The sequence below is a fragment of the Dipteris shenzhenensis genome, chromosome 10 (assembly GCF_047967505.1).
Source record: "Dipteris shenzhenensis isolate YYH24624 ecotype China chromosome 10, Dip_SZ_1.0, whole genome shotgun sequence".
Taxonomy (NCBI): Eukaryota; Viridiplantae; Streptophyta; class Polypodiopsida; order Gleicheniales; family Dipteridaceae; genus Dipteris; species Dipteris shenzhenensis.
In genome coordinates, this window is record NC_141605.1 from 32,496,761 (window position 1) to 32,516,524 (window position 19,764).

A 19,764-nucleotide genomic window follows, 5' to 3' on the forward strand; every position below is an offset into this window, starting at 1 on the left:
ACCTTCAAGGATAATGAAATGGAGGGCGATAGGACATTCAAGCAGTGGGATACTGAAGTCATGCCCCAAAAGTACAAGGAAGTTCAAATGGAAGGCAATAGGACATTCAAGCAGTGGGATAGTGAAGTCATGCCCCAGAAGTAGAGGGAAGTTCAAGTGGAAGGTAATGCCAAGACTTTGCAAAAGGATGAGAAATAAAAAGGTGGCTCATCATTGTCCCTACTCAATTTTCCTCCATCTCCTTTTCCTCTTCAGAGCCTCATCCATGTGTAGCCATTTCCCTCAGATCCTCTTACTATAAAGAATGATCATCAGGATCAGGCTTCCAATGGCAAGTCTTAAGGAAAAACATGGTGCATCTGGCACAAGCCTTAGAGTTTTTGGCCAATCATCATTGGATTCCTCCCTAGGTGCAAGAACATAACTTATTTCTATAGATGAAGTACCAAGAAGAGGTAACATGTTTCTTTGAGGAGCATATTGCCAACCTGCACTGAAGATGTGTTAGCAAAATGCAAGTCACTATAGGAGCAACTAGAGGACATGACCACAGTCTAGAGGACATGACCACAGTCTACAAAGAGTTGCTTCAAAACCACTTGCAACTACAACGATATCACAATGAATTGAAGACAAACTTTGGCAACCTACAATGCAAATTGGAGAGACCGAAGACAATCTTGAGCAAGGCCTAGAAAAATGTCATAAGGATTACCAAAAAGAACATGAAGTTGCAGCATGCCTTGCAATGCTCGCAACAGAAGACCTCAAAGGCTCGGTAGTGTTATAGATAAATTTGTTTAAGGGAAATAGGCATAAATATGAGTGTGTGTTTGTATGTGTGGCAATAGTATAATAAAATATGGTGTGCATAGGGCCCAGGGTTGAGGTGGTAGGGCTGGCCATGTGCCACCCTTCCACGTAAGAGGACCCATAAGGTGTAACGTACATAATCCATGGTAGTAATATTATAAAATGTAAGGTGGCATGGCTCCTCCATGTGCCACCCCTCCACCTAGGCTGCATTTATTGAGATATAGCTCAAAGTCCATGGGAGAAGTAATATAAAATAGGTGGAGATGGATATTATATTGGGATATTCCCTCCATATAGGATAGGCCCATGTGGAGGAGGTATAGAAGGTCCAAGAGTTAAGTTAAATAATGGGGAAAGTAGGATGAGGTGGCAAGATTCCTTGTGCCAACCCTCCACTTGTCCTCCTAGATGTTTGAATGTATTATAAAATTGGGAAGAGACCAAGGGAGTATCATAGACTTGGGATATGGGAGTTGATATATGTGGAAAAATGTGGCCAAGCATTATCGCACACAATTGAGAGTGCGTAACTGCCTAGCCCACATGGGAGACTCTTCCACACACACCATGCATGTGGGAGGAAGCATTTATTGGGAGAGACCCCCCCCTCCAACTACAAGAAAAAGATGAAGGTCAGATACCTAAGATATGCTTCTCTACACAACTATGGAGATGACAAGATAATTGTTCTCTTGAAGGATATGATTTTCAGATCCACTTGTTCTATCATAGTACCATCTTATAAGGCACTAGACACTGCCCATGTGGTAAGACCTTGCCTTGACATGGATATTTTGCCTCCACAAAATGAGGCATCCCATGAAGATTATGCATTTTAAACACATCTCTATGCATGCTCCAGATCTCTCTTTTTATGTCAAGGTACTCAGCCTGGATAGTCCTCCAAAATGAATGAAAATAAACTATTGTGTTTTGTGTGTTTTGTAAACACCTTTGGTCACCTTATGATGTAGGCCATGTGTAGGTTTTGTTCCATGGTACCTCCTGCAGACATTGTGTGCATGTACATGCAAGGGAGATAACCATTGGAAGGTCTTTTTGTATCCCTTTTTTGTTTACCTTACACCCAAGGGAACCCTTGCTAGCATGAGAACCTAGCCATAGATTAATCCTTGACCACCATGAGATGGCATGAGAAACTATGAGACTAGATGTATCCTTGACATAGCCTGAGGCATTTCCTTGAGGGGGGGTTTGTTGGGACATCTCAAGGTGTATGCCTCAGGCACACCTTATGTTTCTATGTGTGAGTGCTAGAGGCACAGTTAGGTGCCCACAAGCACAGTTAGGTGGTGGAGAGCCACATAGGATGATTGAGAGAATCTAGGAGCAGATTGAGGAGATGATTGTGGAGCTCTGAAGTCATTAGTGATGTCACTGAGCATGTATGAGGTGCCTACTTAAGGACCTCACTCTTCTTCATTCTACAAGCAAGTAAAGCAAGTATTCTGATTTTGTGTCCACTCTACTCTTTCCTTTCAGTATTCCAACAATTTGAAGAGGTAAAAATTTAGCATATCCCTCGAGCTCAAAATATAGTTGCTGATTTCTTGGCACGTGAAGCTTGTACTTTAATCACGCATGACGCAAGTAGAAGCACTAACCCAACAAACCTGCAAGCCAGGAAGGAGGGTGATCATTTGTAAGGAATGCAAAGGTTGGGGTCATCATGAAACTAAGTGTTGGGCATATTTGATACGAGTTTACCGACTTCAGAAGATCATTAGAAAGGTCCTCAAGGACATTGCTCAAAAGAAGGATGCCAGACTGCACAACCCTTGAAGAAATAGCATGGTGACTACAAGAACAAGAAGATGCTGAAGTGATGTCCAAGCTCTCCAACTGTTGACATTTGTCATGGCATTCTTGTTTGCCTTGATGAACAACCTCATGCAGTGCTGCATCTCTAACCCTTGCTTGTAAAGATGGCTATGATATCATGAGGGTTGGTCCTTTTATGATTGTCTATGAGCTATTCTATGCTGAAAATTCTTCCCGGGTAGTATTTCACAATACACCAGTCACACCCTACCCTGCCTATGTGTGCTTTGTGGATGTATCTTCACTTGATTTTCAGTTCAAGCTACCTCTTTCCATTGTTTTCCAATAGATAAGCCTCATTTTGACTCTCTCTTTTCCATTTTTCAAGCATGGTTGACATTCTCGTGTTCTGTGGATGGGTTGAAGAAAATCCAAATGAGTATCTTGTGGCCTTCAAGCACCGTTGTGTTTCTCTCAAGAACTTTCTTACTGAAGATAGATGGATGTTGGTTCTTCCCACATTTCTAGAGGGTTTGGCTCAAGTGTGGTATGAGAAGTAGGCTGAAGACATTCGCCAAAGCTGGCCAAGGTTGACAATAGCAATGATTGAGTATTTCGGCAAAGAAGAGGAGCCGAAGAATGTGTACTTGTAGGTGGCAAACTTGAAGCAGTCAGAAGGTGAGACGGCGCATCGATATGTGGATTGAGCGGCCGTGCTCCTAGACCATTTAATTGCCATGCAGGAGGACAATGCCGGATTTTGAACTGGAATAACTCAGCACGTGTTGGGCTACCTTGTAGCAGGAGCAAGTGACGAATTCTGCCTCAAGCTTAAATGGGAGAATCTAGAAACTATGGTGCTAGCACATGAGATTTCTCAAAGGTTTGATAAAGTTCAGTCTGACCCCGCTTCAAAGAAGATGATTGTCCCTCCGCAACCCCCTCCGCTCTGGCAACAACAACCTGGGGGGTCCACCCCAGGGGCATACTCCCACCCCCCATCAGGGATGTATCCACCGCCTCCACCTCAAATGTATGGTTCTCCCTTAGATGCTTACCCTCAACAAGGTGTATATTCTCACCCTCCACCTCGAAGATTTCCCCAGCCTCGCCCACGAGCCCCCCTCCTTTCTACTCCCTCAGCCCCTCCAGCTAAAGAGGCCCCTCCTACAAAAGAACCCGGAGTCAATGACCTAGCCAAGGCCCTGAATGATCTTTGGCTTGAGATGGTGGGCATAAAAAATCAAGCCAAATGCCCTCGAAGAGAACGTGCCAATGTTGTACGCTACGAGTGCCACTAGAAGGGTCATTATCGCACCGAATGTCCCAATATTCCAAGGGTGAATCTTCTAAGTGAATTAGGCTCTGAGGATTTTGACGTAGAGATCCTTGACCCCGAGAAAAGAAGTCGTACCACCTCGAACCCCTCTCCAAAGCATGGACCACCAGGCTACCCTAGGAAGAAAGTCTCCTTCTCAAAGCCCTCAGATGTTGAGATGGTAGACCCACCAACAGAGAAGACTAAAAGATCTCACAGGAGTAAGTGGTCACTCTCAGATTTTCCCATCAGCTCGAGGCAAGAGGACTATTTGGTCATTCACGACCTTGCTCATCGGTCTTTGAGCATCACGCTCCCTCAACTAATAGCATTAAGCCCTAAGGTGAGACGTGAGCTGCAGCAAGGGCTCTCAACAAGGAGGAGCAAGAAAAAGGGAAAGGTACGAGAGGTCTCTTCTATCTCTGAAGAAATTGATCGGCACCCACATACAGTAGATGTCATCATAGATAATTGCCATGTCAAAAGTGTGTGTGTTGATGGGGGAGATGCATGTAATATCATGGTGCCCCGAATCATGAAGAAATTGAATTTGAAATGCACAAGGAATTCCTCCACTCGAATCAAGGTAGCAGATGGTCGACAACTCGCCACCCTGGGAGTCATTGAGGATTTGCCCATCACTATCAATGGGTTGACCACCACCATCAATTTCTATGTAGTGGACATCGAAGATACAGGTAGGAGTTACCCAGCCATACTCAGGAGACCATGGTTGAGAAAGAGTGATGCAGTCAGCTATTGGAAGACAGGACACATGTCTTTTGGTGCTTCTAAGGAGAAGATCCAGGTGCAACCAGGTGCCACGGAACTAGAAGAAGAAGAGGAGCAAGACAGTGATACTCTCTCATCCTCGGTGTCTGAATCAATGGAAGAATCAAACGGAGGGGAGGAGTTCTCAGAGGAGGAAGTTTACATGATGGGGGTGTCTTTGACCCCGCCACCTGCAGAAAAGGTAACAGCTAGTCCTCAACAGCTTGAATCTATGCTTTCCCCAGACCTCACTCCAAGTGAAAATGACAAGTTCCTAGAAATGTTCAAAGATTTCCCTGACCTCTTCGCTACTAGCTACCACCACCTTCGCCATGTGACTGCCATAGAGCACAAGATAGAGTTGAAGCCTGATACGAAGCCTGTGGCTCAGAAATATCAAAGATTAGGGCCCCTACAAACCGATGCTTTGCGCTCAGAGTTGCAAAAACTTGTAGAATCTGGGTTTATTGTTCCAGTTCACAATACTAAATGGGTTTCACCAGTGGTAGTCACCCCAAAGAAAAACAACAAGTGGCGGGTCTACATCGACTATAAGAAACTCAATGCAGCCACCAAGAGGGACCATCATCCTCTTCCCTTTCAAGACCTCATTCTTGAGAAGGTAAGTGGTCATGAGATGTATACTTTCTATGATGGTTACTCCAGGTTTTATCAAATCAGAATTGCCGAAGAAGATGTGCTTAAAACCACATTTGCCACACCCTGGGGGACATTTGCATTCAAAGTAATGCCATTTGGCCTCACCAATGCTCCTGCTACCTTTCAAAGATTTATGCAGATGTGTTTGTTCCTTATTTGGGGGATTTCTTGGAGGTGTTTTTAGATGATTTTTGTATATTCTCGTCATGTAAGGAGCATGTCATGAAGGTTAGGTTGGCCTTCCAAAGGGTCAATGATGTGAATGGCAGTCTCAACCCTGAGAAATGCACCATTGGAGCCACTCAAGGGACGTTACTGGGACATATTGTCTCATCTGAGGGCGTCAAGCCTGACCTCAAGAAGGTAGAAGCCATTTTCAAGCTCTCCCCACCAACAACCAAATGTCAGGTATGCACATTTGTTAATCTAGTAGGATACTATCGCTGCTTCATTGATCAATATGCTGCTTTGACATGACCCATGACTATGCTATTAAAAGATGGGGTTGATTTCTCTTGGGATGAGGATTGTGATCATGGGGTTGCACAAATCAAGAATGCGCTTGCTTCAGAACCCATTCTATGCAATCCAGATTGGTCAAAGACTTTCTATATCAATCCTGGGTTTGGTGAGCACACTCTATCAGGTATTCTTCTCCAGCAAGGGGAGGATCGGTTCATGTATCCCATTCGATTTGCTTCTTGACAATTGCTCGACACTGAGTGATGCTATTCAGAGGCTAACAAGCATGCCTTGTCTTTGGTGTTCTGCATTGAGAAATTTAAGCATTATGTGGCTAGAAAGTCCTTCATTATATTCACTAGCACTGGTCTTGCAAAGCAGGTTCTTCAATCACCAAATCCCATGGGCTAGCTGGCCAAATGGTTGGTAGTTTTACAAGAATATGATTTTTCTTTCAAAATTGTAAAAGGGGGTTGTTCCAACTTGAAGAATTCTTTGATTGATTTAGAGGAGTGCCTTGATGTAACCCTTGTAGCAGCCATAGAGGTTTTGGACTGCTTTCTCCTTTCCTTCAGAAAGTACTAGCTATGAGAGAAAGAAGATCCGCAGAGATAGTAGGCGCTACACCCTCTTTGATGGGGTATTGTACTGTCAAGGCATGGATGGGGTACTAAGACGGGCCATTGATGAAGATGAAGTGCCTAAGGTATTGAAGCATTATCATGATGGATTTTATGGAGGCCACTATGCCAGTGACTATGCAGCTAAGAAGATTTTACATGCTGGATACTATTGGCCAACCTTGTTCAAGGATGTCACTTTGTATTGCAAAACCTATGAACCATGCCAATTCTTTGGTAGGAAGGATTTCCATCCTGGGCAACATCACCTAGTGATGTCCATCCATCTGTTTCAGAAGTGGGGAATAGATTTTATTGGGCCCTTGCCCATGACTGCCTGCAAAAAGAAGTATCTTTTGGTAGCCACTCAGTATGTCACTAAGTGGGCTGAAGCTATCACCCTCCCCGGTGCAAATGGTAAGGCAGTTTCAAATTTCATATTTGAACGTATCTGCATAAGGTTTGGGACACCCATGGAAATAGTCTCTGACCATGGGAGTCCATTCTTAAATGAAGCAGTGGAGTTACTCATGGATCGCATGGGTATTGATCATCGCACTTCTAGCATCTATTATCCAGCATCCACGGGTCAAACGGAGCAGACCAATGGCCTCCTTTGTAAAAGCATGGGAAAAATGGCCACAGGGAATAGGAGCCAATGGGATCAGAAGGTCAATGAAGCCGTATGGGCTTACAACATCACTCATAAAACATCTACAGGTCACACTCCTTTTGAGTTGGTGTATGGTACTGAGGCAGTTTTACCACTAGAGATAGAGATTCCGGCCTTGAGATTGGCACAACAACAGAGGATGACAGAAGATGAACATGTAGAGGCCAGATTGGTACAACTTGAGAAGTTAGGTAAAACTCGACGCCTTGCACTACACCAAATAGAGATCCAAAAGAATTGACAAAAGGCTCGCTTGGATGCTAAGATTCACAAGGGATGGGAAAGACACTTTGCTGAGAGGGATGTTGTGCTATGCTTTGATAACAGAATGGTCCACCAAATGGATAAGAAGTTTCTGCCATTGTGGACTGGTCCATACAAAGTCATCAAGGAACGTAGCAATGGGTCCGTACAAGTTCAGGAGCTGCATGAGCCATATGGCAAGAAGGTGATTAACAAGTGTTACCTCAAGCCCTTCTTTGTGCGTGATGGACCTAGGCATGGAAATGCTGTGCATTCCCTGCCTAGGGGGGGGAAACTGTTATGGATAAATTTGTCTAAGGGAAAAAGGCATAAATATGAGTGTGTGTTTGTATGTGTGGCAATAGTATAATAAAATATGGTGTGCATAGGGCCCAGGCTTGAGGTGGCAAGGCATGACCATGTGCCACCCTTCCACGTAAGAGGACCCATAAGGTGTGATGTACATAATCCATGGTAGTAATATTATAAAATGTAAGGTGGCATGGCTCCTCCATGTGCCACCCTTCCACCTAGGCTACATTTAGTGAGATATGGCTCAAAGTCCATGGGAGAAGTAATATAAAATAGGTGGAGATGGATTTTATATTGGGCTATTCCCTCCATATAGGATAGGCCCATGTGGGGGAGGTATAGAAGGTCCAAGAGTGCAAGCTAAATAATGGGGAAAGTAGGATGAGGTGGCAAGATTCCTTGTGCCAACCCTCCACTTGTCCTCCTAGATGTTTGAATGTATTATAAAATTGGGAAGAGACAAAGGGAGTATCATAGACTTGGGATATGGGAGTTGATATATGTGGAAAAATGTGGCCAAGTATTATCGCACACAATTGAGAGTGCATAACTGCCTAGCCCACATGGGAGACTCTTCCACACCCACCATGCATGTGGGAGGAAGCATTTATTGGGAGAGATCCCCTCTCTTGGCTATAAAAGGAGGGGGCTATTCCTTGATGAGACATGCTCATTCTTGTAAAGCTACCTAGCTAGTACTTTCATATTTTCCCTCATCTTTCCTTTCAAATAAAGCATGACCCTCTTCCCTTGATGTCTCCATCTCTACATTCCTCCTCCACCCATGTACATACTCCTCCTTCCCCTCTCGCTCTCCCCTTGTGCCATAGTCTCCCTCTTCTTTCCCTCCCCTCTTAATCCCTTTTTCCCACCCATGTTAATGCTCCTCTCCTCATGGCCCTCGAGCATTGCCATACCTATCCTCTAGCCTCTTGTCTTGATTTCTTTTCCAGCTAATAGTAGTAGTAGTAGGTACCTCGGGCCAAACTTGAGGACCTGGAACATGCAAATGTGTGCCCCTAAGAGAGGCTACTGCAAAAGGCCAGGCATTAAAGGAGGGGAATGTGTGACTACATGCCAGGATGGAGAGATGTAGCAAGCCTCCAAAACTTGATCCATATCCTCCAGGTCCCTGACAAGCACCTCGAGAAGTTGCCTCATCAACAACCACTAGACAACGATGGCAAAGATGGCCAGTAGGATGGTGTGTGCACCTCCTCCAATTTGAGCGAGTAGGTGGGTGCCTCAGGACAACACTGCACTAGAGAGGGAGGTGCCTCACAAAAAAAGGCATTAGAGGGATCTCGGAAAAAGTGCTCTTGATGTTACATTGAATGGGCCTAGTGGAGGGCACTAAGTAGGCTACCAAGATCGACTATAGTTTTGAAGATATAGCAATGCAGGTCAAACTTTTGGCAGATACAACTAATGTAGGGGTGCAAATGGAGCAAATAGTTGATGCCAAGCCCATTTTGTCATGTGAGAGTCTCCCAATTGTAGTTCCAACCAAAGAAGTTTTGCATTGAGTTCCACGTCATGAAGAGATGCCTATTCATTGCTGGGTCTATTAGTAAAACGAAGAGATAGGAATATTTGGCCCCCCCCATTCTATGTACCAAGGCATTTTGGATCAAGTTTCTAGTCATGAGGAGATGCCTATTCATTGTTGGGTCTACCAGAGCAAAACAAAGAGAGAGGAATGTTTGGTCCCCCCCATCCTATGCACCAAGGCATTTTGGAACCTGTGTAGCCTGGTAGTCTCAGTGTATGACCGAGCAATAAGGGCGTTCAATTGTTTTGTCAAGGAACATGCTCAATGCCAACAAAACATCTTCAAAATTGAGTGCAAGTTGATTCGCGCCAGTGTACGCCAGCTATCAAAGCCAACTATGCTCAAGCTACCCACCTATTACGGCAATCTTTTGCAAGAGCTCAAGAAAATAATCATAGTAGTTGCCATGTGATGGAAGCCAAGTACATGCATGACAATATACACAACCTATGTAAGGATCTCAGCATGAAGTGGTAGCAGTGGGTCAGCCAAGTCCAGAGACACAAGACCAAGTTTGCAATGGTTCTAGACATTGACAAGACATTTGAAGACCCAGTAGCCAAAGCGTGGAGTATGGATTGGCTCACCAACCATGAGTGGTGGCCTCCTATGGATATTAGTGAATATTATCCTTGGCCACTAAGGGGGAAACATTTTGAATATGAACCACTGCATTCCCCTCCTTGCACTTCTACCATAGCTGAGGCTAGTTCATCCTAACAACTAGTCTATCACCGACCTCTCCTCCATCAAAGCGTCATTAATGAACATGAGGCTTCAACCCTAGAGCTACCAGATCTCAGCAACGGCTTGTCCTTACTAGTCCATGAGGACATAACCAAGGGTAGATGAGGTAAGATGTTAGCCCTTGGGTTGGGCTAACATGGAGTTGTGCGTGGTCGTTGAGTGTCGACCTCAAAGGGAAGTGGTGGAGTCAGCCGAGCACTAGTTTTATAGTGGAGCTGCAGATGATTATGGTGCCATAACCAACTAGTAGATGGATGTTAGTGCATCACATGCATACTATTTTGGAATGCAGGTCCTTAGGTAGTGAACTAGCAAAGATAACAAGAGAGACTTGTGGCAAGTTCTCTTCCTTTGACCTGAGTTTACTAGGATAGAATGTGTTCACTGCAAGCCAAGGTGGCTTGGTTTTGATCAAGCAAGTTTGATTCAATAGCAGTAAATGATTTTTTATTCAACTTTGTTGTTTTATAATCCATTGCCTAAGTGTTTGAATTGTGTGCATGATTTTGTATCCTCCTATCATCACACGGTTCTCCTACCGTAGCTAACCCTGACCTTCGAGTGTTTTTATAGGTTAACACTTGTGATGCACTCGATCAGCTCACATTCGGTCTGCAAGAGTGGGCATCTTCATCGAGCATAGCAGCACTAGGTTGGGTTCACTGAGAACCTCTAAGTTAGTCGGGTAAGGGAACCAGAGCATCAACACCCTTTAGGCCCTTAAAAAATTCTTGGATCTATGTCTTGTAAACAGCTACAATCCTCAATAGAGGTGCACTATAGTCCTTTGCAAGAAAGTCTTTTCCTATAATACAATGTATTTTCATATAATAAAATGTCAATTGATGTCTACAACTATAGAAAATTTGACTATCCAATTGATGTCATGGTTCCAACTATGCACGAATTCTTAGAGTTGTACTAATTTCTTTTTTCTATTCTTTTAGCCTCTATTATTCTTTTACTCCTCTCTTACTCTATTCTTTTACTCCTCTCTTATTCTTCTTTCTCTTATCTTATGTAACAAGACTGAATTAAGTGAAACTTAAAGTTTAATGTAGCTCCCATCTATTGGGATATCTTGTGGATTATAAGAGGTACACCATTCTTCACATGATAAATGACCAAGTTCCCACATGAAAATGCTCCTACAGTTCAAAAAGTGTACTCAGCTAGCCAGGCCTTAGGGACACAACATGTCACCCCACTATGTGCAGTTAACCCTACTACAAAATTTGTATTCTTTATGGAGCCAATGTTTCAAAAGTATACCATAAAGGTGAAGCACCATAAGCTTCTTAGGAATGGGTTGAAGGACACCTTCTACCCACATTTCAAATGCACAAATGAAAAACATGAGTCAATGAAGATAACCCATAAAAATGAAAAAGGGTAACAAATGAAATAAGAGAACAATTGAAAGGATAGTATTTAAAAAACAAAGCATTGTCCATTGCCTCAACAAATGTCAATGGATTTGGCTACAAACATAGGTTAATGTGTTTTTTTCATTAACCATGTCACTACACGAGACTTCTTATTCTTGCAGGTAGTGCCAAGCAAAGTACTAAGTGGCAAGTCATCGGTGGAAACTCCTAGTCCTTCTATAGTACTAGCGATGTCAAAAGGCAGGTCATCAGATGGAACTCCTACATGCACAAACGCCTCTATGTTAGACACTGCCTCCATAACCTCTTTCCATCTCTTGGTTCTTCAAAACAAGTTCTTCTCTGCCCATGAATCCTAAAAGGTTCAACACGTTGCATTGCCTGTACTCCAATAATCTCATAATGCTCCCTAGCAAAGCACCACTCTTTTCTTTGATAGGATTGTTCTTCCTACTTCAACACTCTCATCATCCTTATACATCTCTTGATCCTTTCTTTCCCTACCCAAGCCTATCCCTCTTATTTGTTCCTTCTATAGTCTTTGCACCAAAGGAGGGTCCTAAAAGCAAAATTGGATTGTTGCTAGTTGTTTATTCTACTTGCACAGTAATATTAGTTTATGGGTTGAAACCAATAAAAAATGAAGCATGGGCTAGCTTTACACACTCTTAAGTTACAATACACTACTTAGTCCCAAAAGACATTATTAAAAAAATCTAGTTTCACTATAGATCAACAAAAGTAAGTATCACTTACAATGTCTTCCCATAGTTGTCCTTTCATTGTTTTCTAGGGCACTACCCATGCCTACAAATTTGCTAGCTCTACACCCTTCCTCGTCTTATCCTTCACAAGAATATTTTGCTTTGCCTTTGCCATTCGAGAAGCCCTTTCCAATAACTTACATGTAGGCTCATCACCATTGAGACTTGGTGACCTATGTACACTTTTAGGTAGCACGTCATTGTTGTCACCACTCCTTGGTGATTTCTGCATAAATTTGGCTAGCTTCTTCTCTCCTTTGTTTGTTGTTTGCTTCTAACTTTTGTTTCTTGGTCCAATATTCAAACATGAAAAATAAAGCTTTGCTTTTTTAGCCTTCATCGTTATCTCTCTTAGAGTGTCCTCCTCATCACAATATGTATCATAATTGCCACCATCCCCACCAATAAAACCTCCTACTCCACCACTCCCCTTGGCATCGCATTATTTTGGAAACTTCCAAGATTGCTTCAAATAAAAGGAGATCGTGCTTTCATCCCCATGTTTGAATCAAGGGAAACCCTTCTATCCATTTCCCTAGGTGAAGTTCTCTTTTCTAAAATAGACTTATTTAAACACGAGTGCTACTTAGTATTCAAAGTACTACAATATTACTATTAATCAGCATTCACAGTACTACAATCATAGTCTTATTCACAATACTACAATACTAGTACTAGTTAGAGTTCATAGTACTCCTAGAGTTGCAAATTGAAATAGAGCAATTTGATACTATTCACAAATACTATGTAGTATGTATACTATACTATCTATACTATAGTATTTATTCACACCACTTATACTATACTATCTATACTGTACATCTAGTATATACTATGAATTGTTAGTATGAATGTAACTGAGGTAGTACTAGTTCACACTACTACATTCATAGTTTTATTCACAATATTGAATTATTGATATTAGTTGGACTTCACAGTATTTCCATATGTGTGAATGGAAACAAAGAAATTTGATATAGATAGTATTCAAGCACCTAAAAGAAGACGAAAAGTATATATGATATTCATGACAGTATACTCCATGCATGCATACAAATATAGTTCATTGATCTTCTAGATACTAAAGGTATTCACAAGGTACTCTAAGTATGCATACAAATATCGTGCGTATAGTATTCAAGCTATTTAAAATAATAACGATATTCACAAGTATGAATGCAACTAAAGTACTAATAGCTTGCATAATTAAAAAAAAGTAAGTATAAATTCAAGCTACTTATTTTACCATTTCCCTAAACGTATGTATCCTTGACTACTTAAAATAAGCATAAATGTGATCTAAGTACATGTATCCTAGGCTACTTAAAGTAAGTACAAATAGTAGTCACTGGGGTATTAATCAAAAGTAAGTTTCTAAAGTACTTATAGTACTTGCTTGGTGCAAATACCACTACTTGGTTACTTTTTGCACCACTATCATACATACTAATTGTGTTATTAGATCTATATTTGGTTAGTAATTTTCACACCATCACAATAATAACAGTATGAGCAAAATCAGAGCTCTTTCCTACAACTCACAAAATAATACTATATAGTATGATATCTTGCCAATCAGCCATTTAGGGTGTCTTTCATATTCTCTCTAGCTTTGGCTACATATTTGCTCTCAATTATGTCTTTTAGTTCAATGTTTGCTTGGGTATAGCCGTGTTTAAAATTTGTCTTCAAGTTGTAGTACACATTCCAATATTGAACATGTGACCAAAAAGATATGAAATAAAGATTTGTAATGATACTATTAAAGCATTACAACTGCTATTTTACATGTGAAGCAAGAGTATAGGATATAATAATTTATCCAAAAACATCAAAATTCTATTCTTGGAAAATTTTATCAAAACTGACACGATAAGATATATTAAAAAAAATATTTGTTAAAAGGATTTCATATTCTCTAGTTATTTTTAATCTTTTAACAATATCTTATTCTACTACATATATGTGTCAAACATAGGATTTTGATGTCTTGTTAATTAGGGAAATTCTACATACTTATAGTGTAGACATATCCAAGTTCATTTTCTGCATCCTCTTTTCATCTATCTCTTTTCAAACATGAGGTTAATATATTTAAAAAGCACTAAATTGGTTCAAATCACAATTGACACCTCCATATTGACGGAACTGAGAATCAAACCTTGACCTTGGATGCCAATGCCAAACAAGGATAAAAGGGATTGTATAAGCATGATGTAGTATTTTTTCTTACCATGCCAATTTATTTTTGTAGGTTGATTATGGTCACATAAGTTATCCGATGATTCTCCTAGTGGGAGAACGGTTTTTCCCAAATGTTACACAATTTTACCATTCACTATACTGACCTCAATTTAGCATGGACATGTAACCAATGCAATTTATTTTTTTCTTAAACTTATTTAATTTAGGTTGAGAAAGGATAAGGAGATTATCAAATGCCTTTTTGGAGTGAGAGAAATGAATTTTATAGACCTATTAAACACATAATTTTTATGCCTATAGTATTACCAAGCTAGTCTAAGATCTTTGCTAACTTTTAACATTGATTTCAAACTTTGAAGTGATCATCTACCAAATTTTGAATATAATTAAGTGATTTGACATGATAGGTTGATTTCATTGTCCATTAAAGTATGCGTGACATACAAATTTTAGTAGCCTCATTCTATAAGATGCCAAAAAATAGACTTATAAATTTTAAAATATCTTAGGCCTAATTCATTAAGCTGAATTATTTTCCAATAAAGGTGGTTTACATATTATCCTCTTAAACTTAAACAAGCTTTATTAAGTCTGATATTTTTCCATAAAGAGTGGTGTACATTTCCTCATTGAGCATACGCAAATGCAAGGTTAAATATAAACTTTACTCAAGTATAAGACATAAAGTTTGTGTTTCAAAGTCATGAAGGGCTCAAGAGTACTGCAAAAATCCAACAATTATAATTTTCCATGGTGTAACTTGCCTTAGACATGATGATAATCGACATAGACATCTCCGAAATGTGCTAATAAAACCATGACTTTTGCCAATGTAAGTCGAGTGCTGTCTTCACACGAAGGTGCATAGACTTGCATTTTTGTGTAGGTTGTGTTCATGGGAATATGCATAGACTTCCATTTTTAAAATATGACAAGTCTCCACTCAAGTCTTATTGGGGGTATGTTGAAGAACAAGTGCAAAGATTAGTAACACTTTCCAAGATGAATAGCACCTATGGCTGGTCTTTTGAAGAGAGAATCCTTTTTGCCCAATATGAGTAAGGATATCCAAGGTTATGTTACAAAGTGCTAGAAGTCCTAAATAAATAATCCAAAATGTATAATGTCAAACATCCATAGAAAGCCATCTAGCAAGTAGGATCAAAGTATCTCAATGAATTTTAATGTTGATTTGCATGAATGTAGAGGTAGCTAAGGAACATGTGAAAAACCCTTGGTTGGGAAGTTGGATGGGCCACTAGTAGATATTTCTAGTGATAAAAAAATATTCACTTTTAGAGGGATGTCTTCCATAAGTTGGGAAAAAAGTTTAATATGAACATATAACATCATCATGAGGTCATTGGGGAGTCATTGGTAGGTAAAAGGAAAGTAAAAAAAGAATGATTATAAAGTGCCCTTTTGATGCTTCGATACTTGGGTAGCATTGTACCCTTGGTGGGTCTATGTGGGGTGATAAAAAAGGAGAAATAGATGTTTTTAAGATCATGGAGCTAGATTATAGCCTTAATAATTATTTTGTAACTTCAATGAATAAACTACATCTCTGACCATTATTCTATTAAATGCTTTCCCTCAAGTGGTGCCTATAATATTTTCTAATTAATGATCAAACACTTTGGATTTCAAGAATTTGTAGTGGCAACTTCACACTTCACATACTATATTGGAAATCGTTTCCTCCCTTTACTTTAATCATGGTTCATGAGATGTACAAACAAAGCTCTTAGAGATGGATGAGAAGGGATATTGTTGATCCCTAGAATGAAACATGTAGTACTAACACATATCAAAATTCAATGGTTGTGTGTACAATAAAGAGAGGGGCTAATGATAATTTTAGAAGTGGAGAACAAAAAGAAGAAGCACATATGCCTTAAGCAAGAAGAAAGATCATGCTTGTAAAGAGGATACATGTTCAAAAGGAATGATAAGAATAATTGAAGAAATGAATGGGAAGGTGACCGAGATACAAGTGCTTAATGAATATAAGCTTGATGTGGACCTAGTATGTAGAGTTACAATGAACAACTGATGTCGATTAGGTGTGGATGAGTTGTGCAACTTGAGGGAGGCTCAGGATGGAAAGATATGTTATGAAAGGACCTTTAGTGTAGTTGGGAGCCATTATATTTAAAAAACGGCAAGAGGCATTTTTTTTGCCATTTTTTGTGCGAGGAGGAATACATGACATCATTTTGGTGACATGAAAATGATCATGTTCAGCTAGTTCTACATTTTAGCTAGTCAAATTAGTAAACATAAAGTCATTTTTGTAGGTGTAGCTTGCTGATTGTTAACCTGTGGATGCAAAGAATGGCCATGGAGTTGTGAGCCATTTTGAGTTGAGATTGCCGTTCTATGGAACTTCTTCACCATTAAGGGTGGCATGAATGCTAGCTGACTATTAACCTGTGGGTGTAGAGAATGGCCACAGAGTTGTGAGCCATTTTGGGTCGAGATTGCCGTTTTATGGAACTTCCTCACCATCAATTGTGGCATGAATGCAACCAATTGGATGGACTACATGCATAGTACACAACACACCGCACATGGTGAGGTAGTGGTGTAGTTGTGGTGAGTGCCATGCGGAAGCCCAATGTGTTGGTAAGTTAGCAAGAGACATGCAAGTTGCACTATCAAGTAACTGGTGACCTATTCTGGATGGGTGGCATGGTTAACACAAAAGCACAATGGATGCTTCCAAAGAGGTGTGCCATTTGTGAAAAGCAAAACTCTTCCACACATTACACATCGTCCAAGATCATTTCATTCAATCGCTTTCTCAACCCACCTTCCTCTTAGTCTCGAGCTTGCTAGGAGTTGATTTTTCCCTTACATAAGCCACGTATCTTGTTTGCAAGCCTTACGACACTACCTTATATTAAATAAACCCTCAGCGTGCTGCGTACAACGCTTTCGAAGCTCACCACAAATTTTTCCAAGATCCCTATGTTTTCATCTTAGGTCCCTATCTTCCGTATTGCTATCTATCTTGCATCATCCATCCTTCAATCCGCCTACGTTGCTGTCTTCCACAGCCCCAGTATCTCCCACTACGCTTGCATATTTGTGGTTGCTGAAGTTCGCGTGCAGTCGGTTCTCTGCCGCCTTTTGGCACAACTTATCGCGTTTTTCCTCGCTTCACTACCCTAATCATCATTGCTCTCACCATCCCCCCCCACAATTTTCATCCGTCAGTGATCATATCCAGCCGAGTTCAAATAGGCCTCCCCCTCTTTGCATTCCTCCAGTATTTCCTGGTCGTCTTGTTCCTCACAAATTTACCTCTAAGCTTACCATCTTCAGTTGGTCTGTGTATATTATCTTTTGTTGTGAGGTGTATGTGATCATAGTTTTGGCAACAAGCTAGAAAATGGCAAATGATCGGGAGATAGCACATCAAGTACTCGGTATTTTAGGTGATGCATGCGCTTCCTCTCTTCTTCGCACAGTTTAGACTCAAGTCTGGAATAAGGCAGTTGTAGTGTCGATTAACGTCCTAACTGCATGGAGCGGGTGTGTACAGTGCAGGCAACATTGCATCGTGCCTTTTCTTCCTGTCATCTGCGTAAGTTCTGCTGAACTTAAAAACTCGTTGCCTTCCTTCTGTAATCCGGTAACTCATGCAATACAATAGTTGGCTTAACGGCTCCTTCATATGTAAATACAGGCCCACAGTTATACGCATCATAAGGATTAAATCCTCGGGAGATTTATCAGGCAATCTGTACATCTTCAAGTTGTGCAACTGCTTATTATGGGCCTTCTATGGACTTCCGTTCATCCATCCGCATGACTTCTGGGTGGTTCTAACAAACAGCTTTGGATGCGCCTTCGCTCTTATGTATATATTCCCATACATCGTCTACGCGACTAGGAAAGAACGGGTATGATTTACTTTCATACGTCCAAGATCGTGGGTTTGGCCAGAGTTTTCATTCGTGAAGCTGGCTGATTCTCCGGACAGAGTGTTATGCCTCGTTTGCTGATACTCTGGCCAAGGTGTAATGATTCATTTTGTTCTTATGGCCCATTTTGCACAAATGCAGTTCAGCATGGTTTGGAAACTGTGCGCCATCGTAGTTAGTTTCCTGATCATGGCACTAGTGCTGCTATTCGAAGATCATTCTCAGCACAACAGGATAATGGCGGTGGGCATATTGTGTGTATTCGTCAGCAGCGGGATGCACATGACACTTCTATCTCAAACCGTAAGCTTTTTGCCTTCCTTGTCGAGATAAGCTTCACTGCCGTCAATGCGAAGCAAAGAGCTAAATTTACCGCTTCTAATTTCGGAATCTTAGCAACAGAAATAGGAAAAGTTATTTAAATTTCTAGAGCACAGTTACGGCGTATGACTTGGCTGGTGCACTTGTGCAGGGAATGGCTTTACGATCCAAAGATCCGACGTATCTGCAGCCCAACGCATCCGTTGCTGCGTTTTTAAAGGGAGCAATATGGACAACCTATGGGATCGTGAACCTGGATGTCTACATAGTGGTAAAGCTGCACCCAATGCCCATGCTCGTGCCGTGTGAGATTGAAACTTTATTTGCATCAAATAACAGTCGAAATAACAGTCGTTTTGTAAAATTTACAGATACCCAATGTTGTGGGAGTGGCGATCGGGGTGATACAAAGCCTGGTACTAGTGATGCTGATGCGGTCGCAGCGAAAAGAAGAGGCACAAATGAAAGGGTCCGAGCTGAAGGCGAATCCGATGCAGGTGACTAAAGTAGAAAGCATGGATAGAGAAGCGGACCACAGGCCGGAATTAGAACAACAGTTGGGTAAAGTGCCGTCGTTGCTGGGCATCGGATCAGGGCCTGTGCAAAGGCAATCGAGCATGTCGCGGGCCGTTGTAGTTCCCATTGAGGTCCTTGATTCCGACGACAATCGTGTATGATTCCATTCATCCCACGACGGACACATATTAATGGTATGATTCCGTTCCAATCCGACGAGAGGCGGACTTGTCTAAATTCTTGCCGGAACTCCCATCAATTCATCCAAAAGGCAACACATACATCATTTACACACCGGGTTAACCCATCGGATGCTATTAAACGGTGGGTTGATCTTGTACCATACATGATACTAATTTCAATATAAGCTCCACCTCTTCGCTCCAATTCTCTCTTTTTCTGCAATTCACCGCGGAGGGTTGTAAGGTCATCTCCAAATTCGCATGCTCTAGTCCATAAAAGGGTGCCCATTGGGCTATTAGCTTCCAAGGTAAAGGCCATTCCCAATAAGAAAATGCAATCATGGTTCAATGGTTCAATGCAATCTAAAGAAAGGTGGACTCTCTTTCAAAGAAAGGTGGACTCTCTTTCAATGTATAAAGAGTCCACCTTTCTTTTCATTCAAATTAGATGGCTTAGAAGCTCATATCTCATCTTTTGAGAGATGACATAGATTGATGGG

General features: G+C 41.2%; 1 protein-coding gene across 1 annotated transcript; it reads left to right on the plus strand.

The window, feature by feature from the left end:
- The first annotated feature begins 17,426 nt into the window (after window positions 1–17,426).
- On the plus strand, window positions 17,427–19,529 carry LOC147897707 (bidirectional sugar transporter SWEET6b-like). The gene is made up of 6 exons (XM_087380607.1): window positions 17,427–17,756; window positions 17,869–17,905; window positions 18,008–18,224; window positions 18,387–18,548; window positions 18,718–18,837; window positions 18,938–19,529. The coding sequence occupies exons 1-6, from the start codon at window positions 17,711–17,713 to the stop codon at window positions 19,241–19,243; spliced, it is 888 nt and encodes a 295-aa protein (XP_087236733.1). The 5' UTR covers window positions 17,427–17,710; the 3' UTR covers window positions 19,244–19,529.
- Window positions 19,530–19,764: the final 235 nt, after the last annotated feature.

Bases quoted from the DNA above. Each gene is read 5' to 3' on its own strand.
- LOC147897707 (XM_087380607.1), top strand. From the start codon at position 17,711: ATGGCAAATGATCGGGAGATAGCACATCAAGTACTCGGTATTTTAG. The intron at 17,757-17,868 runs GTGATGCATGCG...TGTACAGTGCAG, and splicing joins TCAAGTACTCGGTATTTTAG to GCAACATTGCATCGTGCCTT. The intron at 18,838-18,937 runs GTAAAGCTGCAC...TAAAATTTACAG, and splicing joins ACCTGGATGTCTACATAGTG to ATACCCAATGTTGTGGGAGT.